At 38.8% G+C, this 18300-nt stretch overlaps 1 protein-coding gene across 12 annotated transcripts in view; it reads left to right on the forward strand.

The window, feature by feature from the left end:
* The first annotated feature begins 623 nt into the window (after positions 1 to 623).
* The window catches only part of sgip1a (SH3GL interacting endocytic adaptor 1a), a 54331-nt gene continuing 36654 nt past the window's right edge, over positions 624 to 18300 (forward strand). For 2 of the 12 annotated variants that reach the window (XM_067514494.1, XM_067514499.1), the window contains exons 1-2: positions 641 to 745; positions 4713 to 4757. In XM_067514494.1, coding sequence (XP_067370595.1) covers positions 694 to 745; positions 4713 to 4757 — 97 coding nt within the window. In that variant the 5' untranslated portion in view covers positions 641 to 693. Of the gene's footprint in view, positions 746 to 3768; positions 3966 to 4712; positions 4758 to 18300 lie in introns of those variants that run through there. The other 10 variants (XM_067514496.1, XM_067514497.1, XM_067514500.1 and 7 more) reach the window with 8 other exon arrangements.

Here is an 18300-nt window from a genome sequence, read left to right on the forward strand (position 1 = left end):
AGGTGAGACTGAATTACACTGATTAGCCTTTAATTGGGCGTTTAACTGGGTAAACACTTACTTACAAAAGTTAAGAGAGTATAATTATAATTATGTTGGTCTCTGAGTAGAGCAAGACTGCAGTTTTTCCCTCCAGAGTTTCTGAATTTTTAAATCCATTAAAAATTTTCCTCTTCATTGCCTAGAGACCTCTTTATGCTGCTGAAAAGTTTAGGTTTTTTGAAATAACATAAATAAATTTGGTGTAGATGTAAAATGGACACCAAACTTGAAAATCTGAAACATGAATATGTACTGACTGAATCTTTGTACATGATTAGGGAAAATCACAATGTGTGTGTATGTGTCTGTCTGCCTTACTGCAGTACAGGACATGTTGACCTTCACTGCCTGCCTGTTCTGGACTCTGTGTCACAGAGACTCCTGTGTCACATTACTATTCTTTACAGATTGTGTTTATGCACGTGTGTCGGCATGTGTGTGCCTTTTTTCGGTGTACTCACTGTCATTAATTCCTATGCTGCCATCTGCATCAGCATCCTATCAGCAGCCCAGTCAGGCAGAGTCCTTTTGCTACTATTCATCCTTGTCTCCCTCTTTTCCAGTGGATCATATTTGCCGTCTGTTCATTCTGCTGCATTCTCATCCTTGTTTCTGACTGGCGTGAAAACGGGTCCATGGGGACAGCTGTAAATGGCTGAGGAGTTGTGTACTGGTTGGTTTCGCATCATTGCAGGGACAGCAGGTAAACCACTTTTCTTTTACCACACTGCTGTATATCATGGTCTCACCGCAGTGAGACCAGGAATTATCAGTGGAAATTAAAAAATAGGTCAGTTTCTTGCATTTAGATCGTTTTAGATGGTTTAGTATCTGTGAAATGATATGAGTTGTGCCTCCTGAGTGTATAGACATTTACTGTAGTAAGAAATGCATGTTTGCTGGTGAGATTAGATTCACTGGCTCACAGTGTAATATAGCATGAATTATTGTTGAGGTTACTACATCCATTTATCAATTAGAATAACAATAAAGTTCACGTAAATTTATATTCTAACTAACCCAATGACAAAAAAAAGATTCTGTCTTTTATTATAGGTCAAATAGCCCTGTGTTTCTGTAGTTCAAACTGAATTACTGTGGTTGAAGTTTATATTTGACTTTGTTTTTCATATAGACTTACTTTGGTGGAAGTTTATATTTGGCCAGTGTAAAAGTTCAGAAATGAGTCATGTGAACAACCAACTGACATAGACGTTAGTATTGCAGAAGCATCATGGTAGCCAAATGGTTACAGCGAGTGCCACGTAACCCCAGTATCGCACGTTCTAGTCCAGCTGTGGAACTTTCCCTATGTTTCCCTAAACTCCTTAAAACCATTAAAAGGCTCACCTGAGTCAATGTTTGAACAACGTTGAAGCTGGGATTAAGAAAGATCTGCATTATATGTGGGTGGTAAGTTTTGATTTGAGTCACCTTCTCTGTCGAGGTTTTTTCAAGTTTGACGTAAATGGCTTTCTCTACTCCTTTGTCAACTCACTGGCCATCTTCTGTCTAGACATGGGCAACGCTGTCTTCAAGTGGTGACACTTCTTTTTCAAATGCAGCTGTACTGCTGAGTCTTGTCTTGAGTGTTAGTTTTTTGTTTCTCCAGTGTACAAAGCTGCATTTTCTTTGCTGCATTGGATTGCTGGGTGTTTTTTCTCCTTGGTGTGGACAAGCTTCTGTCTATGTTTCTGGGTTTTTTTGAAAATCCTCTTTAGCTGTTCATAACATAGGTTATCACATAAACTCAAGAGGTTTTTCAAGCACAGCACCTCTGGACTCTTACAATTGCCCAACTTTTAATGGGTGTGTGTCTGCCCCTATTTTCTATCTCTTGTACTTAACTCAATGCTCTGTTCTGCATTACATTCTTTATTTACATCCATCTTTTTCCATCTACCACAAAACATTATATATTTCTTCTAACCCCAGCAGTTGGTGTATTTCATAAATAAGGTAAAACATTTTTATATATTTGTTGTGTTTAATTGACTAAATATACCAAAATACCAGTGTAATGAATGATTGTATTGTTCTTAAATAGTACATAATGTAAGTGTGTGTATCTATTTAGCTACCACTGCAACTCTAAAACATAAGTAAAAGGGCACTAGGCTTTATTTAGAAAATCCACCTCTGTTCCTCCTCTGTTCAACACTCCTCCACTAGCTGGCATGGCAGCATTATTCAGCTTCAACATACACCTGTATCTGTAGTTAATATCAAAATTTTTTCAAAGTTGACATAGATGTGCCCAGTAAAGCATATTGATAATATTACACTACACAGTATGAGCAAATGCTATATATTGTTCATGATTCTCGGTGAACACTAGGTGGCAGTGCAGGGAAAGATGCTGGTTGATTCACTGCCATGGGAAGTGAGCAGGAGGGAGACAAAAAAATGGGAGAGGAAGAAGGAAAGAGATGAATAATAGGAATGTAGAGAAAACAAGTAGCTATGAAGAGAAAATAAGGCAAAATAGTTTCGCAGAGAATTTTATAAATAATAAAAAAGGAAGGACGGGGATGAACAGAGGGAGGAGGCAAGTGACAAAATTTGCCACATGGAAGTAGCTGAAATATTGAAGGGGGGGAGAGAGAGAAGGGAGGGAGTCATCATCACATGGGCTGAAGCATGACTTTGGAAGATTCTGTGGATATAGGAAGCACACAGTTGGCTCCAATTAGAGCCTGAATATGGTTAGATCATATAGTTGGAGGAAAAAATGTGTTAACATACACTACTGGATACCCTGTAAACACAGAGCTTACACACTCTAACAATATGGGAGAATAAGACTAAGGAAAATGAAGTGAGGGATGGTTTTAAAAGTCATGAGCTAGTGTTGAAGTTTAGTGTCGGTTGTTCCAATTTTTTTAGATTCTATGGCCGATATTATGAAGGAAATCACAGTAAACAACTCTCCGTTAACACAAGGTAAAAAATGTCTATGGGAAATGTGAAATTTACAATAGAAGTAAAACCTGCGGGCTTTGAAGAAATGTCATTTTCCTGGGTGAGGACTGGAAAGAAAACCCTCATGTAAGAGTCCTTGACACAAGGAATACAAATAACTGACTTTAGTATTGTGGCGACAAATTGTGCAGCATTAGCAGTTTGATGTTTTTATTTTTTATATCTATTTGAAGAAACTGAAATATAGAAATTATTGGGTTTTTGTTCCCATGTACTGTACCTCATAGCTGACTACAAAATACCCTTACTGCTCCTACAACTAACTGAAAATATCATAGCAGCAATTGCTTATCTGTACCTATATTTGTATTTTATTTTTCTAGTCAGTCTTTGACTTGATTTTTGTAGCTGTGCCTAATTGTCAGTCTCCTCTACTGTGGTTAGTCCACATAAAACCCACCTCCTCTCCCCCCACTCTTTCCATTTCTCTCTCTCCACCCTCTCACAGCAAATTAACCAGCATACACAAACAGAGGCGCACGCCTCTCTCTGGGGGCTGGTCTGTCATCGACCCTTCCTGCTTGTTGGTTTCAGCTGTGGCCCACGTTACCATGACGTCACGCTGATCAATTGTCATCCCAGTGCAGTGGGAAAGCACAGAGGCCAAAAAAGACAGCAAAGTGAAACACGCTGGCAGAGAGTGGTGAAGGTGGGAGGAAGCAGGGAGAGAAGGAGAGAAGGAGAGGGCAGAGTGAAACCACACTGATATTTCAGGGAGGGCGGGACACGGAGGCAGACACACACAAGCAGCTGCTACAGGAATAGCCACTGTGCAGAGGGTGCAGGGCAAATATTTTTTGAAGGGGTTGGTGTTGAAATAGTCTTTGTGTGTCCTCGGCATGGCTTGTCATTTAGGTGATACCTGGAAGTTATTCTCTCCACGGTCTAATAAATAATTTTATTCACTGCTGGGCAGGCTCTGCACACTGCATTGACATAAGGTAGGTTGTGTGTGGGGGGGGGGGCATCGGCAAGTATGTGTTTGTGCTTACTTTATTTGTATTTATGTACATGTCAGTTGTCTCTTCCAGTTCTTTTTTGAGTGTGTAAATGTGTGTTTATGGACAGTTATTTGTCAAGCAAGGAAGGCTACTAATGTAGAGGTCCCTTGGGCTGTAGTGTCACCAGATTCAAGCTGCAAGCCATGTGACTCAACACAGAGCTGCAGGGATTGGCTGAGGCCTGTGACCTCAGCAATCTGCCTCCGCCCCTCCCCAACACTCCCATCCTGATTGCCAAACACACACACACAAACACAAAACCAACCCTCCCTCCCCCCACTCCCTCTGCTCCCTCCCTCTCTCTTCACTGCCTTTTTTTATTTATTTTTTTCCTCCAGTTAGCCTTTCCCCCACCTCTCAGCATCCTTGGCTGAATGTGTAGGTTAGAGCTGCAGTAGCAGCAGGACTAGCAGCAGTAGCAGCATCCATGGCTTAAGCCCCATCTCTGATCAGCAGCAACCCCGGTCAGGCTGCTACCCCTCCCCTCTCTCTTTCTATCTCTCTCTCTGTCTCTCCCTCCTGAGCTAGTTGACAGGCGACGTCTGTGGGTGTTGGATGCTCACAGTTAGCCAGGGCGTTAGCCACACACACAAGGCTGCTCTGCTGTCCACCAGTTCTACTGTACTCTCTGGTAACAGGGGGCTACTTCTATTTCCCCCCTTACCACATCTCCTGCTTTCATTTTAGGCTCCTTGGAGATAGAGGAATGCAAATCAGCAAACATGATGGAAGGTAAGAGAATATTTTATTACCCCTATGCTGTCCCCTTTTCTGTTGTAATTCAGGTTAATCCTCCTTTATGTCCTTGTCCTGCAGTCCTTCATCCACTAGGCAGACTTGTATGTGTGTGTTTGGGGGAGGGTTGAATGTCATTTGCTGCCTTGCTATTTTGAGTACATTTCACTGACTTGCATGTTATTCTTAGGAAAAGGACACAGGCACTAAACATCTATATACTGAGCCACAATGGAGAGACTATATGAACCGTGTGTACCTTTTGTGAGGGTGTGTGTCTGCATACGTCTGAGTAACCCCCCGGAACCCGTTTTCCAGCTTCCCATCCTAAAGGATTATTTGGATTTATTGTGCAGTAGGGCTTACATGCCCAGCTGGCTCAGTGCTATAAATTCTCTTTGTATGATGTACTCTGAAACACATGCATATACATTCATGATTTTAATGCCATAATATTCTTGTGTGGAGTATGTGTTTATGTAGTTTACTTTTGGGTATATTGCATGTTTGAATGGTTGGGTCCATACGTAGATTAGTACCCACCCATGGTGGAAATGATCCATCTCTGCCTGGCTTGCGTGTTGAGAGGAAGAAGGAAAATTGATGATTGTTTTAGTTTCAAGTCCCTTTAAATGATGACATCATAAAAAGGGAGGCCAGTGATGGAGGGATGAATATCTACAGATCTGCATCTGGCACGCGAAGGCATCCATCCATCCATCCTTCCATCCATTTGTTTCCTATGATATCCATTATATTTAGCTTTTTTATGTTATTACAATACCTATATCATTTATTACCTATATACCTATATTTAACTACTAGTGATCTTATATTTGACAAGAACATAGTGACATTTTTTAATCCTCCTGGAATTATCAACACAACACAGGCAACATTGTGAGGCAGTGGACATGTAGAAATATGAACCAGGGATAAATTAGGGCCATAATTTCTCAGAATAGCAACCGCCCTATTTTTGCAGTTTGTTATTTAAAAAAACAAATTCAGGAAAAGGCAAGATTGCTCAGTCGTGTGGCATTTACTATGAAGTCAGTGCATGCCATTAGCTGGTTGTCTGTTTGTGTTTGTGTGTGTCTGCCAGTGTGCTGCCTGTTCATGTGCTGTGGTTTGTCAGTGCTGTTACAGCAGTAAAATACTCATGTTGTTTAACAAGTAGCAGGCTTCTTTGAATTTAGGTGTGGATTTGACATGACAGCTTTGGGTTAAATGTGGTTTGTGTTTTTTCTTTTCTTTTTTTTTTCTGTGTTTTACTTATGTCAATGTAAAACAATGTGATATATTATAAATATTTGGCCACAAAGGGTGAGACAAGAGCCAGTAGGTAATGATTAACCCAAAGTGATTGATTCAGTGCTTTACTTCTTTATTTTCCGGTTTATGATACAGCTCATGTCCTAAGGGTAAAGTCTAGCTCTTGCTATTTGTTGATCAGTGAAGCTTTTTTGTCTTTCAGGACATAGGAGATGACAAAACATATGATTTTATTTTCATGCTAATGATACAGGATAAATTAAGAAAAGTATTCTCAATTTTGACTTAAGTAACAAAAGTGCTTTCACCACTTCTACAAGTGTGTCATTGGCTGAATTTGTCACAAGCAAAGTGGTTAGGTAACAGTTGCAAAGAGGAAAAAACAGAGTCTGCAAACTGCTTACCTCCATTAGCATGGCTAGCACAAGCTTAGCACAAACTGTTTGAGGGCAGGATTACAGTCAGGTGTTAAAATTGGACTCTAATCCTGGTTAGCACTACTTTTCAAAGCCCTGGCATGGTTGTCCCTGGGTAACACACGGTAAAGGACAAAGGGTGATTACTTCATTTTAGCTGAAAGAGGCAGAAGCATCCATTTATTAGTTTGTGTTGTTATAAAGGATGCCAAGCCTTTCCAGACACAGAAGACATTGTGCTAAATAAAATTGTAAGTATACTGTGATGACTATCATGAGACATATTCTCTTTCCTAAAACCAGAAGACAGTCGCACATTCTGTAAAAACCTTTCTATGATCAGATTTTCCTTATATTACTCCCTACCCTATAATTAGTGTATTATAGCACTTTACAGTACATGATCATTTGCTATGAATTCCCTGGGTTTAGCAGTAAAGTGGGTGCACAGCACATATACACCAATGCTCAGCAGATGTCATTATTAGTAACAAATCCCATGTATGCTTTTCTTACTGACGGGAGCTTGCATTTAAATAGTGGTTGTTTCACCAGTGGTTTACTCATCTCTCCTCAAGGTGCTGTACAGTGTGGGCATTCTGATCCTGTTAGAGTTTGAGGGTAGGAGAGATTATCAAGATTACTTTGAATGTTATTAGATTACATTTCCACATAATAGGAATGTTGATATTCTTGTTTCCCAGTCGATAAATCTTCCCTTTGTAAAGGCTAGATACTGTGACATTTTCCCATGCTCCTAGAGCCTAAATATTTTGCACTGGGGACACTTCAAAAAACTTTGCACACAAAATAGCTGATATTTGTATTTTAAATTTGTTATACATTTTCTGCGCATATTTATGTTCCCAAGTCTTTTGTTTTTAATGACCCCCCCCCCCCCCCCCCCCCCCCATGGCATTTCCTGTACCACCAGTGTCAGATAATTGTTAACATTTTAGTTCCAGCCCTGATAAAGCTCTGAGAGTAGCAAAATTAGCATGTTGCTGTCAGCTTCAGTATGTTGTCAGAATGTTGTTTCCTCCATCCACCAATTTGGTTGGTTGTAATGAAAACTGCAGACTCTCGCAGCCACTAGCAGGGCTTAAGAGCTTGCTCATTCTAGTCTTGGTAATCCTAACAGTAGGAATCAGACTGTCACTGGGAGGCCCACTATTTAGAGCTGGCTGAAACATGGATAAGCCCTTGACTGGAATGCTGGAGAGTAAAAGGTAGAGAAGACACATTATATGAGCATAATTTGGTTTGATCAAGATTCAATTTAAAAACAATACAATTTTGAAATGTGTCTGTTTCAGCTCATGAATCAAAAGCCTGCAGCATCATATCCTCTGAGTGAGCTTGTCAAAACGATCTCTGCATAAAATATCACCTTTTTAAAGTGATTTGCAATTGAGGCATCAAGAGGTTGCCATTAAGATTCCAGTGAAATGCCAACGTGTCTTAGACTACAACTTACCATTAACTTATCGCTATTATCAGCTTTGACACTACAAGCTTATATTTGGGCTTAATAAATGGATAGTTAATTTTAAAAGATCTTACTCTTAAAATAGCTGACTATCTTTGTGATAGTTGCATCATATTAACAACATTAAGCATGGTATCTCTTAATGCATTTTCTCCTTGAAGTCTTATTGAGGATTGCTGGCGTTAGCAAACAATGGGGGTTATGGTAATAGTTTCATTAGGGCAATATCAACTATACAAACTCCCTCAAACATCAACATTTCATAAGTAAACAGAAACATACAACTGCAGAACAGACACAGATTGACAAAAATAACCCCTCACTTAAAGAACGCTTAGAGAAGCATCAGTGATGTCAAACAGTCCGCCATCAGTGTACCATCACTTTAAATCCGCTCACTCTCTCAGAAGGACTCTGCAGTCTGTTTTGATAATGAGCTGGGGAGAGATTCCAAAGTACAAAATGTCATTGATTTTGAAGGGAATCTGTGTATAGTGTGTTAGGATGGGCACAAAAACATAAAAGATGATGGCCAGCAGTGCACTGGCCTGAGCCATTGTTGTGGCAGCACTGCTAATGGTGTATGTTTCCTCATGAAGCCTTTTGTGCAAGGATTGCTACATTGAGCCCCATTGCAGACCCAAATGAGTAATTTAATCTCATAAGCCCAAATGTCATAACTCATACTCATAGTAATACGCATAGGAAACAGCCCTCACTAGCCTAGGAAGAATCTTATGATGGTATGAGACAGAGCAGCAGACTATCTGTGAATGTGAATGGCTCACGACTCTCCAAAACCTATTCTTTCGCCCCTGGGTCATAGTTTGTGTTTATGTTTTTTTTGGCATTAGTTTTATCTGGTTCTCCATTGAAACAGCTTTGCTAATGTATCCGTCCATTTTTCACTGCAAATAATGTATGTGAAAACAGGTGTGAGACTGTTATAGTGCTTTGTACTGTAGTGATATATAGGACATGTTGTCATTTAGCCAGGCGGCATTATGAAAGCAGTCGTGTTAGTTCTTTAGAAAATTCCTGCATCAGAATAGGAGTAGCATGGTATTGGTGTAAAAACATATGATTGTAGTTCACATGTACAGGTAACTGTGTGTGTTGACATGTTGGCCCAAACTGTGAATAAAATACTAATGCAGATACAATGTTTTCCTCGTACAGTAATTAGATTTCATGCTGTCAAAAATAAACTTAGGTGGAAAAAACAATTAAATGGCTGCATGTGTACACAAATTGATGTGAGACACTGCATGTTAATTGAAACATGTACAAAGCATGGGGATCTGACAGCCAAGGCCGCCTCTGATGTCAGCATGTTTTCTGGGGAAGTGATGGGTCTGAGTCACTGGCATTTACTAATAAAAACATATAGCATACATGCTATAGTAACTCCACAATACACACTGTTGGTATAAACACCAAATATATCTGTTAAATAACTAAAGTGCAGATTAGTGTGTGTCTTCCTCACAGAGTGTGGCAGACACAGAGGAAAGCTCATTGTTGAATGTGTCACAGTAGAATGGGTCCATAGTGGCTGTGTTTGACAGTAAGCTTGACAGAGGCCCAAATGAACTTTCCCACAACAAAGACGCGCAGGGACAGAGAATCAGGAGAGTGGGAGGCAAAGGAAAAGTTAGAAAGAATTTGCTTGTTTTATTTTTGCAGTCTTCCTTACACCACTTTAATTTATTCATTCACAAATACAGCAGCACAACATCCTCACAGCAGCCCTTGCAAATTCCATCTTCTGTTCTCTGTGTTGAAACATCTACTCGCACAAACACACACATGCACAAACATAAGATTATGTAATGATGCCCAACATCCAGACCCAGATAAACAGACATGTTTGTGTAATCCAGTGTCAGCTGGGGAATGAGGAGGTTCTCTTACACTGTAAGAGTCAAACTGTTTCTTTAAATGACAGCTCAGTTTTCTTATTTTGTGTTTATCAGATCAAACTTGGATTAAGTGGAATAGTTATACAATGATTATGTCAAGTTAGCTTTTTTTTAAATATTTTTAATTGTTTATTTATTTTTTCAAAGTAATATCTGAAACAATCTCCCCGTAAGTGCTACACTATTTTACTAATGCCGACATGTTATGACCAAGCAGGAAAGATTACATACTGTTAACCAGTTGACTAGTGATTCCACTTTCAGCCTGACAAGGCCGGCACAGAGATTAGAGGAGCCTGCTGTCAAAACAGTAGGTGATTTGCTGTGAAAGATGTGTGGACTAATTTAACCAGTGGTTCGAGCTTTATCAGAAAATTATGGTGTAGTCTTGCAGCTGTCATCACTGTGATGCCACCATGGGGGCATTTGAGCAGGAAGTGTCTTTGGTGGATCCATTAACAGTCAGAATAGAGTCAAGAACCAATTAAATGTGCTTCCCTATTGATGATTGTTATGATGTTGTGTGACAACTATATATTTCTTAATTGTGCACAAAAAACCCCCAACACTAAGATGTTTTCAGGTCAGGGGCTAGCTCTTCATTGAGCCCAACACTTTGAAATATAAGATCTCTGTGTTCGTAGTACTGCTTTTTATAGAGTCTATAGCAGTGCAACTAGGGGAGCTATCCACAGTAACCAATTACAGGAGAGGGACAACAAAAGAGGAAGAAGCTGGTACAAGTTACAAGATACAAAAGGAGACTGAAGCCACAAAGCCATTTTCCAGGAAGGAGCAGGTAGAAAAAAAACAAAGCCTGGAGAAAATAAAAGCAGGAGATTAAGGGAGGTAAAAAGTTCAAGTAGGGTATAATGAAAGTGGAATATATACAGCACTTCGGAAGCAGCACTGCATGTCAGAGCCAAATAGAAATGAGAAGAAGGAGGAGAAAGAGGAACCTCACCAGAAGCCTGTAATATCAATTACTTTTTTCTAAATCTGGTGAGAAAAGAGTGATTTAGAAATTTATAGAAGGTCCCATGTAGACTTGGTGCCCCAGATTTGGTTTGGTTTGGTTTTGTTGAAATTTGTGTGTCTGGATTCCCATCTTTGTTCTGAATGGTAGCTCCAGGTATATCCTCATTTCTCCCACCACTTGCTCAAAAAAGGAAAAACGACTAAACTACTGATCATTGTTGAGGATTGGTGTGTTTTGTTTTGTGTTTTTGTATTATCTCACATATAAATGTTTTGTCACTCAGTCTATAAATATGCCTATATGAATCCTTCATCATTAATTAACATCCTTAAGTAATTTTTTTTGTTTTTTGTTTTGTTTTTGTTTGTTTTTTTCTTTTTCCATACAGATTAGAATTCTAACAATTGTGGCCTTGACCCTAGTGACATCTCTGTCAGCATGCTTTTTTCTGCCATTATAATCCTTCACATCTCATTCTTCTCTTTCTTGTTTCTCTTTTTCCTTTTCTCTTGCTTATGTGGAACACTTTTCTCTTTTCCTGCATTCTCTTTCATGTTATAAGGAGTGAATAGACATGGTGGCAGGAAAGCCCTCAGGGAAGATGGATTTATTTAGCTATATAATATTAATGTGCTTCTCTTCATAATGTATTCAGCTCCCAAGCTGACTGTTAGTGCTTGGCTGAATCTCCTTCGGCTCTAATTAATTAATAAATCAACATGGACTCTTATTGCAGTTAAATGGATTAAATTTGTGTGGTATTTTTTTCTGGTTTGTGAAATAAATATCAGCGCAGATGATCATTATAGGAGCACTGATGCACTGATTAGAAGCGTTGTGATTTCTTTTTTTTTTTTTTTTTCCCTTAATTTCAACTTGCATCATCTACTTGAATTAGCAATTTTCTTTTCAACAGGCTCCAGAGACACAGCATAACCTATTCTGGGTTACATGTGGAGGAATAGATTAATTATGCCTCAGTTTCAAAAAACCATAACATGTGTTTTCTGTATATAATTTCAAGGCTGTTTAGAAATAGTAGCTCTTTTTTTAAAAGTAGTCTCATCCTTAATTGACTCCAGTAAAAAGTCTTTTGTCTTTCAATCTGAAAACTGTCTGGAAACCAGCAGTTTATGGCCGAAATTTTAGCTGAAGTGTTTTAATATGACCTCGCATAATGGTGCATGAATTCAACTATCTGTGGAAATAAGGAAATAGCAGCAAATAACCTAAAAGGCCAAAAAAATCAAGTGAGTCTCAGGTTTTATTTTCTTTTTCTTCCGTCCTCCTTCCATTTTGTAAATAGTTCGGCGCTAGGTCTTTTAGAACAAGTGGCAATGTGTTCGTCCGTGTGGGTGTGTGTGTGGTGGGTTTGTGTGACAAATCCCCTCTTTGCCAAATCTTTGGATGTGTCTGGGTTGAGAACCCTATGTGCATTTCTACTGTATGACTACAAGCCAGACCAGTGCAAACAGATGTCAGTTTCAATCAACAGAGGATGCACTAGCACAATGACGCAGAGACACAGCTACAGGAAGAGATTAGCGGCGTTTAGATTGATACTGGTTGGGATGATCATCAGTGATGAGGGAGGGATTGAAAAGCTGGATGGCTGGTGAGAGAGAGTGAGATGTAAGGATTGAGAGAGGGAAAAAATGTGATACACAGAAGGATGAGCTCTTCTGATGTTTTATTTGTTTTTAGGATGTGAATAAAGAGAGGAACACAGCATGTGTTAAGTGTGGCAGCAGCCGTTTATGACATGTTTTAGACCTGTTCTTTTTGCATGATAATATTTGATTGTGCAAATGTGATTGAGAGTCTGTACTGACGTCTTGCATTGAACTACGGGCCCAGATTACTTCTAAGCTTGTGTATCAGAACAGAAGAAAAATCCCTTGTTAAAAATAGCATGTGTAGTTGTCAAACTATCAGTAAAATAAGAGTGCAAACAAAAGTCCCGATTTCTGATTGATTTCTTCTTCTTTTCCTTTCGGCTGTTCCCTTTCAGTGATCGCCACAGCGAATCATGTGCCTTCATCTAACCCTATCTTCTGCATACTCTCCTCTCTCACCAATTCACTTCATGTCCTCTCTCACTACATCCATAAATCTTCCCGAGTTGATTTCACTCTCAATAATCATTGTTACAGTCAATGCTAAATGGCATTGGTGTGGCCCTAAAGACATCTCTTAACAATGTTTGTTTGTGGAGAAGGGAACAATTTGGTGTCTCGATGACTCAAAAGACAGAGAGAAATCCTACAGATTTTTTTATTATAAGTATGATACAGGTTTTGTATTTAGTGGAAATTAATTATATGCTATACATAAGTCATAATGATAGGTATACATTAAATGATGAATAAGAGTAAGGAAAAAATAATTTACTCAAGATCAACACAACAGCTCTATGCTTTTGTAAAGAGTAGTCTTTACTAATTACAATGTATATGCATGAGACACTCGGTATAGTTACATGCAACGCAAATCTAGCAAACCTTAACGTTAAATGTTTTGAGAGCAACTGGCAATGAGGCAGTTTCATCCACAGACCAAAACTTCCCAGCCACTGCCTTAATGTGTCTCCTGCAGTCCATTTAAAACAGGCAGTTTAATTTACACGGTCACCTTAATTATCAGTGTTTATTTCTGCATGCAGCACACTTATGTGTGCATCAATGAATGTGTCCATAAAGGTGGGCATCTTGATGTGTGTGTTGTGATAAAAGATGCTGGTCCCTCTGCCTGTCGTTGTCCCAGCAGCTATCAGATGGATGACTCATAGCAGATAGGATTTCATTAGCAGACATCAGACCGTCCTCAGAATAGAGGAGCCATTGATTTTCACCATATCAGCAAAGCGAGAGAGAATGGGGACGGAGGGAAACATTGGGGTTAAGGGAACTGCAACTGACAGAAAACTGCACATCAGTGGAACTAAACCACACACCACAAAGCACCTGCCCTCTGAAGTCCCACTGTAAGATACGGTAAAAGGTTTAAAGAGGGGGGGCATTTAGTCTGGCATGAGTTCTGTAAAGCTCTTTTTGTCCTGAAGCATTAATTTTGCCCAATTCTGCAGATTTGATTTCAAATGATCAGACTGCTGACTGGATTTTGTGTCTTTATATATGTAAAGGGAATGACGAACTGATTAAGGCAGGAAAGGGCAGAAGGCACAGAGGCAAGATTAGAGACAATAGATTAGAGGCAAGAAGCGCATTGATCAGAGTGATACAAAGTACAGGGATATTTAGTGCTGTAGCTTTTGTTCTAAACAGATAGGCAGAACAGAACACTGTTAATACAAATTATAAGGGAGATTAGTGGAACAGTAAAAAATGTTAACCATTATCTATGCAGTAGCTAGTGACAGTAGTGCAGGAATAGCAATGCCTTTCTGTCGTATTTCTCATGAAACAAGATTAAGCAGTCTAACTAAGTCTTTCAACATCAATTACATCTGTCGCCTTTTAAGGGTTGAGGTTGATACGCATTAAACACAGCTACTGGAAGTCTAACAAACTCTTCTGCACTGACACTGGCCTTTTTCATATTAGTGCAATCTTAAGGTGTAGTTTTTCTTTTAGCCTCTAGCCTCTTTTAGCATGTCATAAGGCTCTCTGTGAATAGCACTGTTCATCAGCTTTTCTGTTCATATTCAATATTACATCAGTATTTTAAATGTAATATTTATATATATTTTAGCTACATTTTTCTGTGACCAATAGTAGGAATTTGAATTTTTCACAATATGCTGAAGAAAAAGATTGAATATGTTATATCCTTGCACAAAAGGCTTCATGAGGAATCCTACGCCATTAGCAGTGCTGCCACAACAATGGCTCAGGCCAGTGCGCTGCTGGCCATCATCTTTTATGTTTTTGTGTCCATCCTAACACACTATACACAGATTCCCTTCAAAATCAATGTCATTTTGTACTTTGGAGTCTCTCCCCAGCTTATTATCAAAACAGACATTAGTTACCCTCGTGGTCATATAATGTTCACATGAAAGGATTGCTTGCTATGTTAGTAATTTCAAATCTAAATTATGACGTGATGAAAACTTTACATTCTCTCTAAAGGCCTAATTTGAGTATTTTACTCTACATATACTGTACTAGTACAAATGCATCAGTCCCTCTTGTACTGAACTGAATTTCACAAAGTGTGTGTTTTTATGCTCAAGTTTGTCATTTCCTTTTCAGTTGCCCTCAAGCTATAACAGAACTCCTAGTCATCTCTGAGATCTCCATCCTTTAATAAAACATTTAGAATTTGTCCCCTGTTTTATTGACCTAAATGTAACATCCTCTAAATATCAGCATAACAAAGGCCAACTCATGCTCTTTTTATTCAGTTTGACTTAGAGAGGAAAGTGACATTATGGTGTAATCCAGCATTGACATGTTTTATCCCTTTACATAGTGATGCTTTTATACCCCTGTGTCTGTGTGTGTGTATAGTTATTTGTGTGTTGCTGTACTATATCCATGCTTAAGAACTGCTGTTTAATGTAGGACTGCTCCTTTAGTGTTACTTTAGGCCAGCACAGGCATCTCCTGCAAGGAGCCATTTTGTTGTTTTAAAAGGGTTACATAACATGCAGCCACTAAGAACAATATCTTTTTTTGGTCAGTACCTTTACGCAACATACAATATGTGCACAATGTTAGTAGTAGTAAACCTGTGAGTTACATAACAGCAGATTGTTGGGTGTTGGAGTGACACTGGAAAAGATGGTGTGTTCCCTTAAAGTGCTTCCAGACCTTGTGGTTCATCATGGTTTCTCCACATCCTATCTTTCTTTCTGCTCCACCTATTCATAGTGTCTGCAAATCCTTATTTGAGGATTGTGACTGTGAGAAGATGTATTCAAGGTTTTTTTTTTTTTGTTTTTTTAATAAACCCTTTCTTAATGAACCATAGAGGATCGTGAGATTCCTCAGCCAACCAAGAGATGACCAAACCTATAATCTCTGAACAGGGGAAGGGGTGGAAGCAGCACTTGGCCTTAACCAGCAGGAACTGAGAGGAGGTTATTGAAAGGGAATAACAGAGATGTAATCCACAGGAATTTGGGCCAGCTTTTTTGGATCATATCTATATGAGGTGGAGGCATTTTTAAACGAAGTGTGTTGGGCAGACACAACTTCTTCATACTGTACGCCTTCTCCCAATTTTTATGGGGTAATTTTTCTAATCTTTTTTTCTTTTTTCCAACAAACAGTAATTTCCCGTTGTCCCTCCCCTGGGGCCATGCTTCCTTTGAGCTACTGATGTTCTCTCAGTCCTCATGTGGATAAGACCGCACACATGCCTTGTGGCACGTTGTGTGCAGCCCTGCTTACTGTTCATGTGGAAACTTTTCATCCTAGGCAGATTCATAATAGTACTGGCAATCTGCTCTTCGCCTCTTTGCCTGTGGCTTGTTCATTCTCTCCTACAGATGTACACACTGGCAGAAAGACTACATCCCATAACCAGCAAAATAACTGAAAGACAGTTGACTGCAGGAAGAAAGTGATATAGGCAGGGCTTAACTTTTTGGATAACCAGATTCACAGTCCTTTTGTGTTGATGCAGTACAATATTTTCTTGGCTGGATTAGGTACTGTAGCTACCATTCTCTGCTAGCAGTGCTCATGGAAGCTCTAGTGTCTTGATCTCACATTGCAATTAGTTTATAATTTCAAATGCCTTTTGAGACAACTACAATTTAAAAATATTGGGGCTGTTGAATTTTTTTTAATTGCCATTAATGGATGACTTCTGTACTTTTTTCTGTAAGATTTATCACCAAAGAATTTTTTTATTTTTTTTTTATCAGAATGTACTGTAAAGAGGGATTTTTAACTTTTAATACTCACACTCGCTGTATGTAATAAACTGCATTAGTGAAAATTCAATAATTCATTTAGTTCCTAAAATGAATCACCGGGTAGAATTTAAGAAGAATTAACAACTATCCACTATCACTCACTGATGCTATTTTCTTCACTCTGCTGAGCAGGTACTGCAGTAGAGGGACAGGTTTAGTGAAGAGAATCCAGCAAAACATGCTTAGTTCCTCCGTTCACATGTAATTAATCTTACTCAATGCACTGTTTAAGTGCAAATAATGCTGAGAATTTAGTGGTATTTGGCAGGCTGGCAGGTGCTATTGTCAGGCCCAGGATGTAGGAAATTGTGTCTCTCCTTATTAATCTTAAATTCTAATCCCACTTTTCTCTTTCTTTTCAAAGAGCATCTGTTTAAATCAAGGCGATAGACATGGTTGGGCACAGTTCATATGGGTTAGCAGAGCCAAGCTATCCAGATTTATATGATCCTAACAATGTATTATGTATCGCAAACAATTCAATCCTACATGTCTTGTGACACAACTTCATCTTTCATTAAATACCAAAAGCCAGTTTCTAACAACTGTTTTAATTTTAGAAAAATTGTAGTAACCAAGACCAAACTGACATTGAAAATGACTAATAAGAGTAAGGTTTACTTTGAAAGCTAATCACATGTACAAAAAGGGCTACAAGTAAGAACTTTTATTTTCATTTTAATTGCTAATTTAAATGGTGCCAAGCACAATTTTTTTAAACAGACTGATAGATGAACCAACTGATAACTATTAAACTTATAGTTCAAAAAGTGTGGAAACAGAAGTGGAATTTGTGGTTAATGAGTTGATCACTTCATGCCCAGCCCAAGAGTTTACAAGAATTTGTCAGAGTTTGTCACAGCCATTTACCTGAATGGTTATTTGGTGCAATGGCCAAAAGTAAAGAGGTTTGGTATTGAGAGGGTGCTCATACAGTATATGGGCAAGATAAATGGGGTGATAACCTAAGATTATATCTAACAATACACACAGACACACACCTACATTATTAAAACCTTGATATAAAGCTATGCTGGGAATCATAAAAGAAATGTTATGAGTGTAATTGAAAGTGCTATCATAACATCCACTTTCATTGTTGTAAAAAAGCTGCGAGATTTTATTATCTCAAGTCTCCCCATAACATCTCTATTTTACAGCAAAACCAATCAAGGTGGGCAAATAACAGTCAAACTGCTGTTCCAAGATCCAAATTGTGGCTTGGATAGTTTTCTTGGGCTGAAAACCAGCACTGAAAACACTACCCATTACAATAGCCTTGTGGAAAATGTGTAAAGTAATCTTGGCAACATCGTTTGACTTTTGACTGGTGTTTTTGTGTGTACCCCCTTGTAGGTTGTGTATGTCTTGTATGGCATGTGTGATACAATCATTTTGCCGCGTGTGGGGAAAAAAAAACAATTTATTAGTCATGATTTTTTTTGTTGTGAGGGCATGTTGGCCAGTGCTCACAACTTCATGGGGCTTTTTGAAGTTTAAGACTTCAGTTTAAGGTTAGAATTAGCTTTAGGTTGGAGTTCATCTGTCAAAGTTGTGCTGATTACTCCACTT

Source organism: Channa argus, chromosome 8 (genome assembly GCF_033026475.1).
Source record: "Channa argus isolate prfri chromosome 8, Channa argus male v1.0, whole genome shotgun sequence".
Classification (NCBI taxonomy): Eukaryota; Metazoa; Chordata; class Actinopteri; order Anabantiformes; family Channidae; genus Channa; species Channa argus.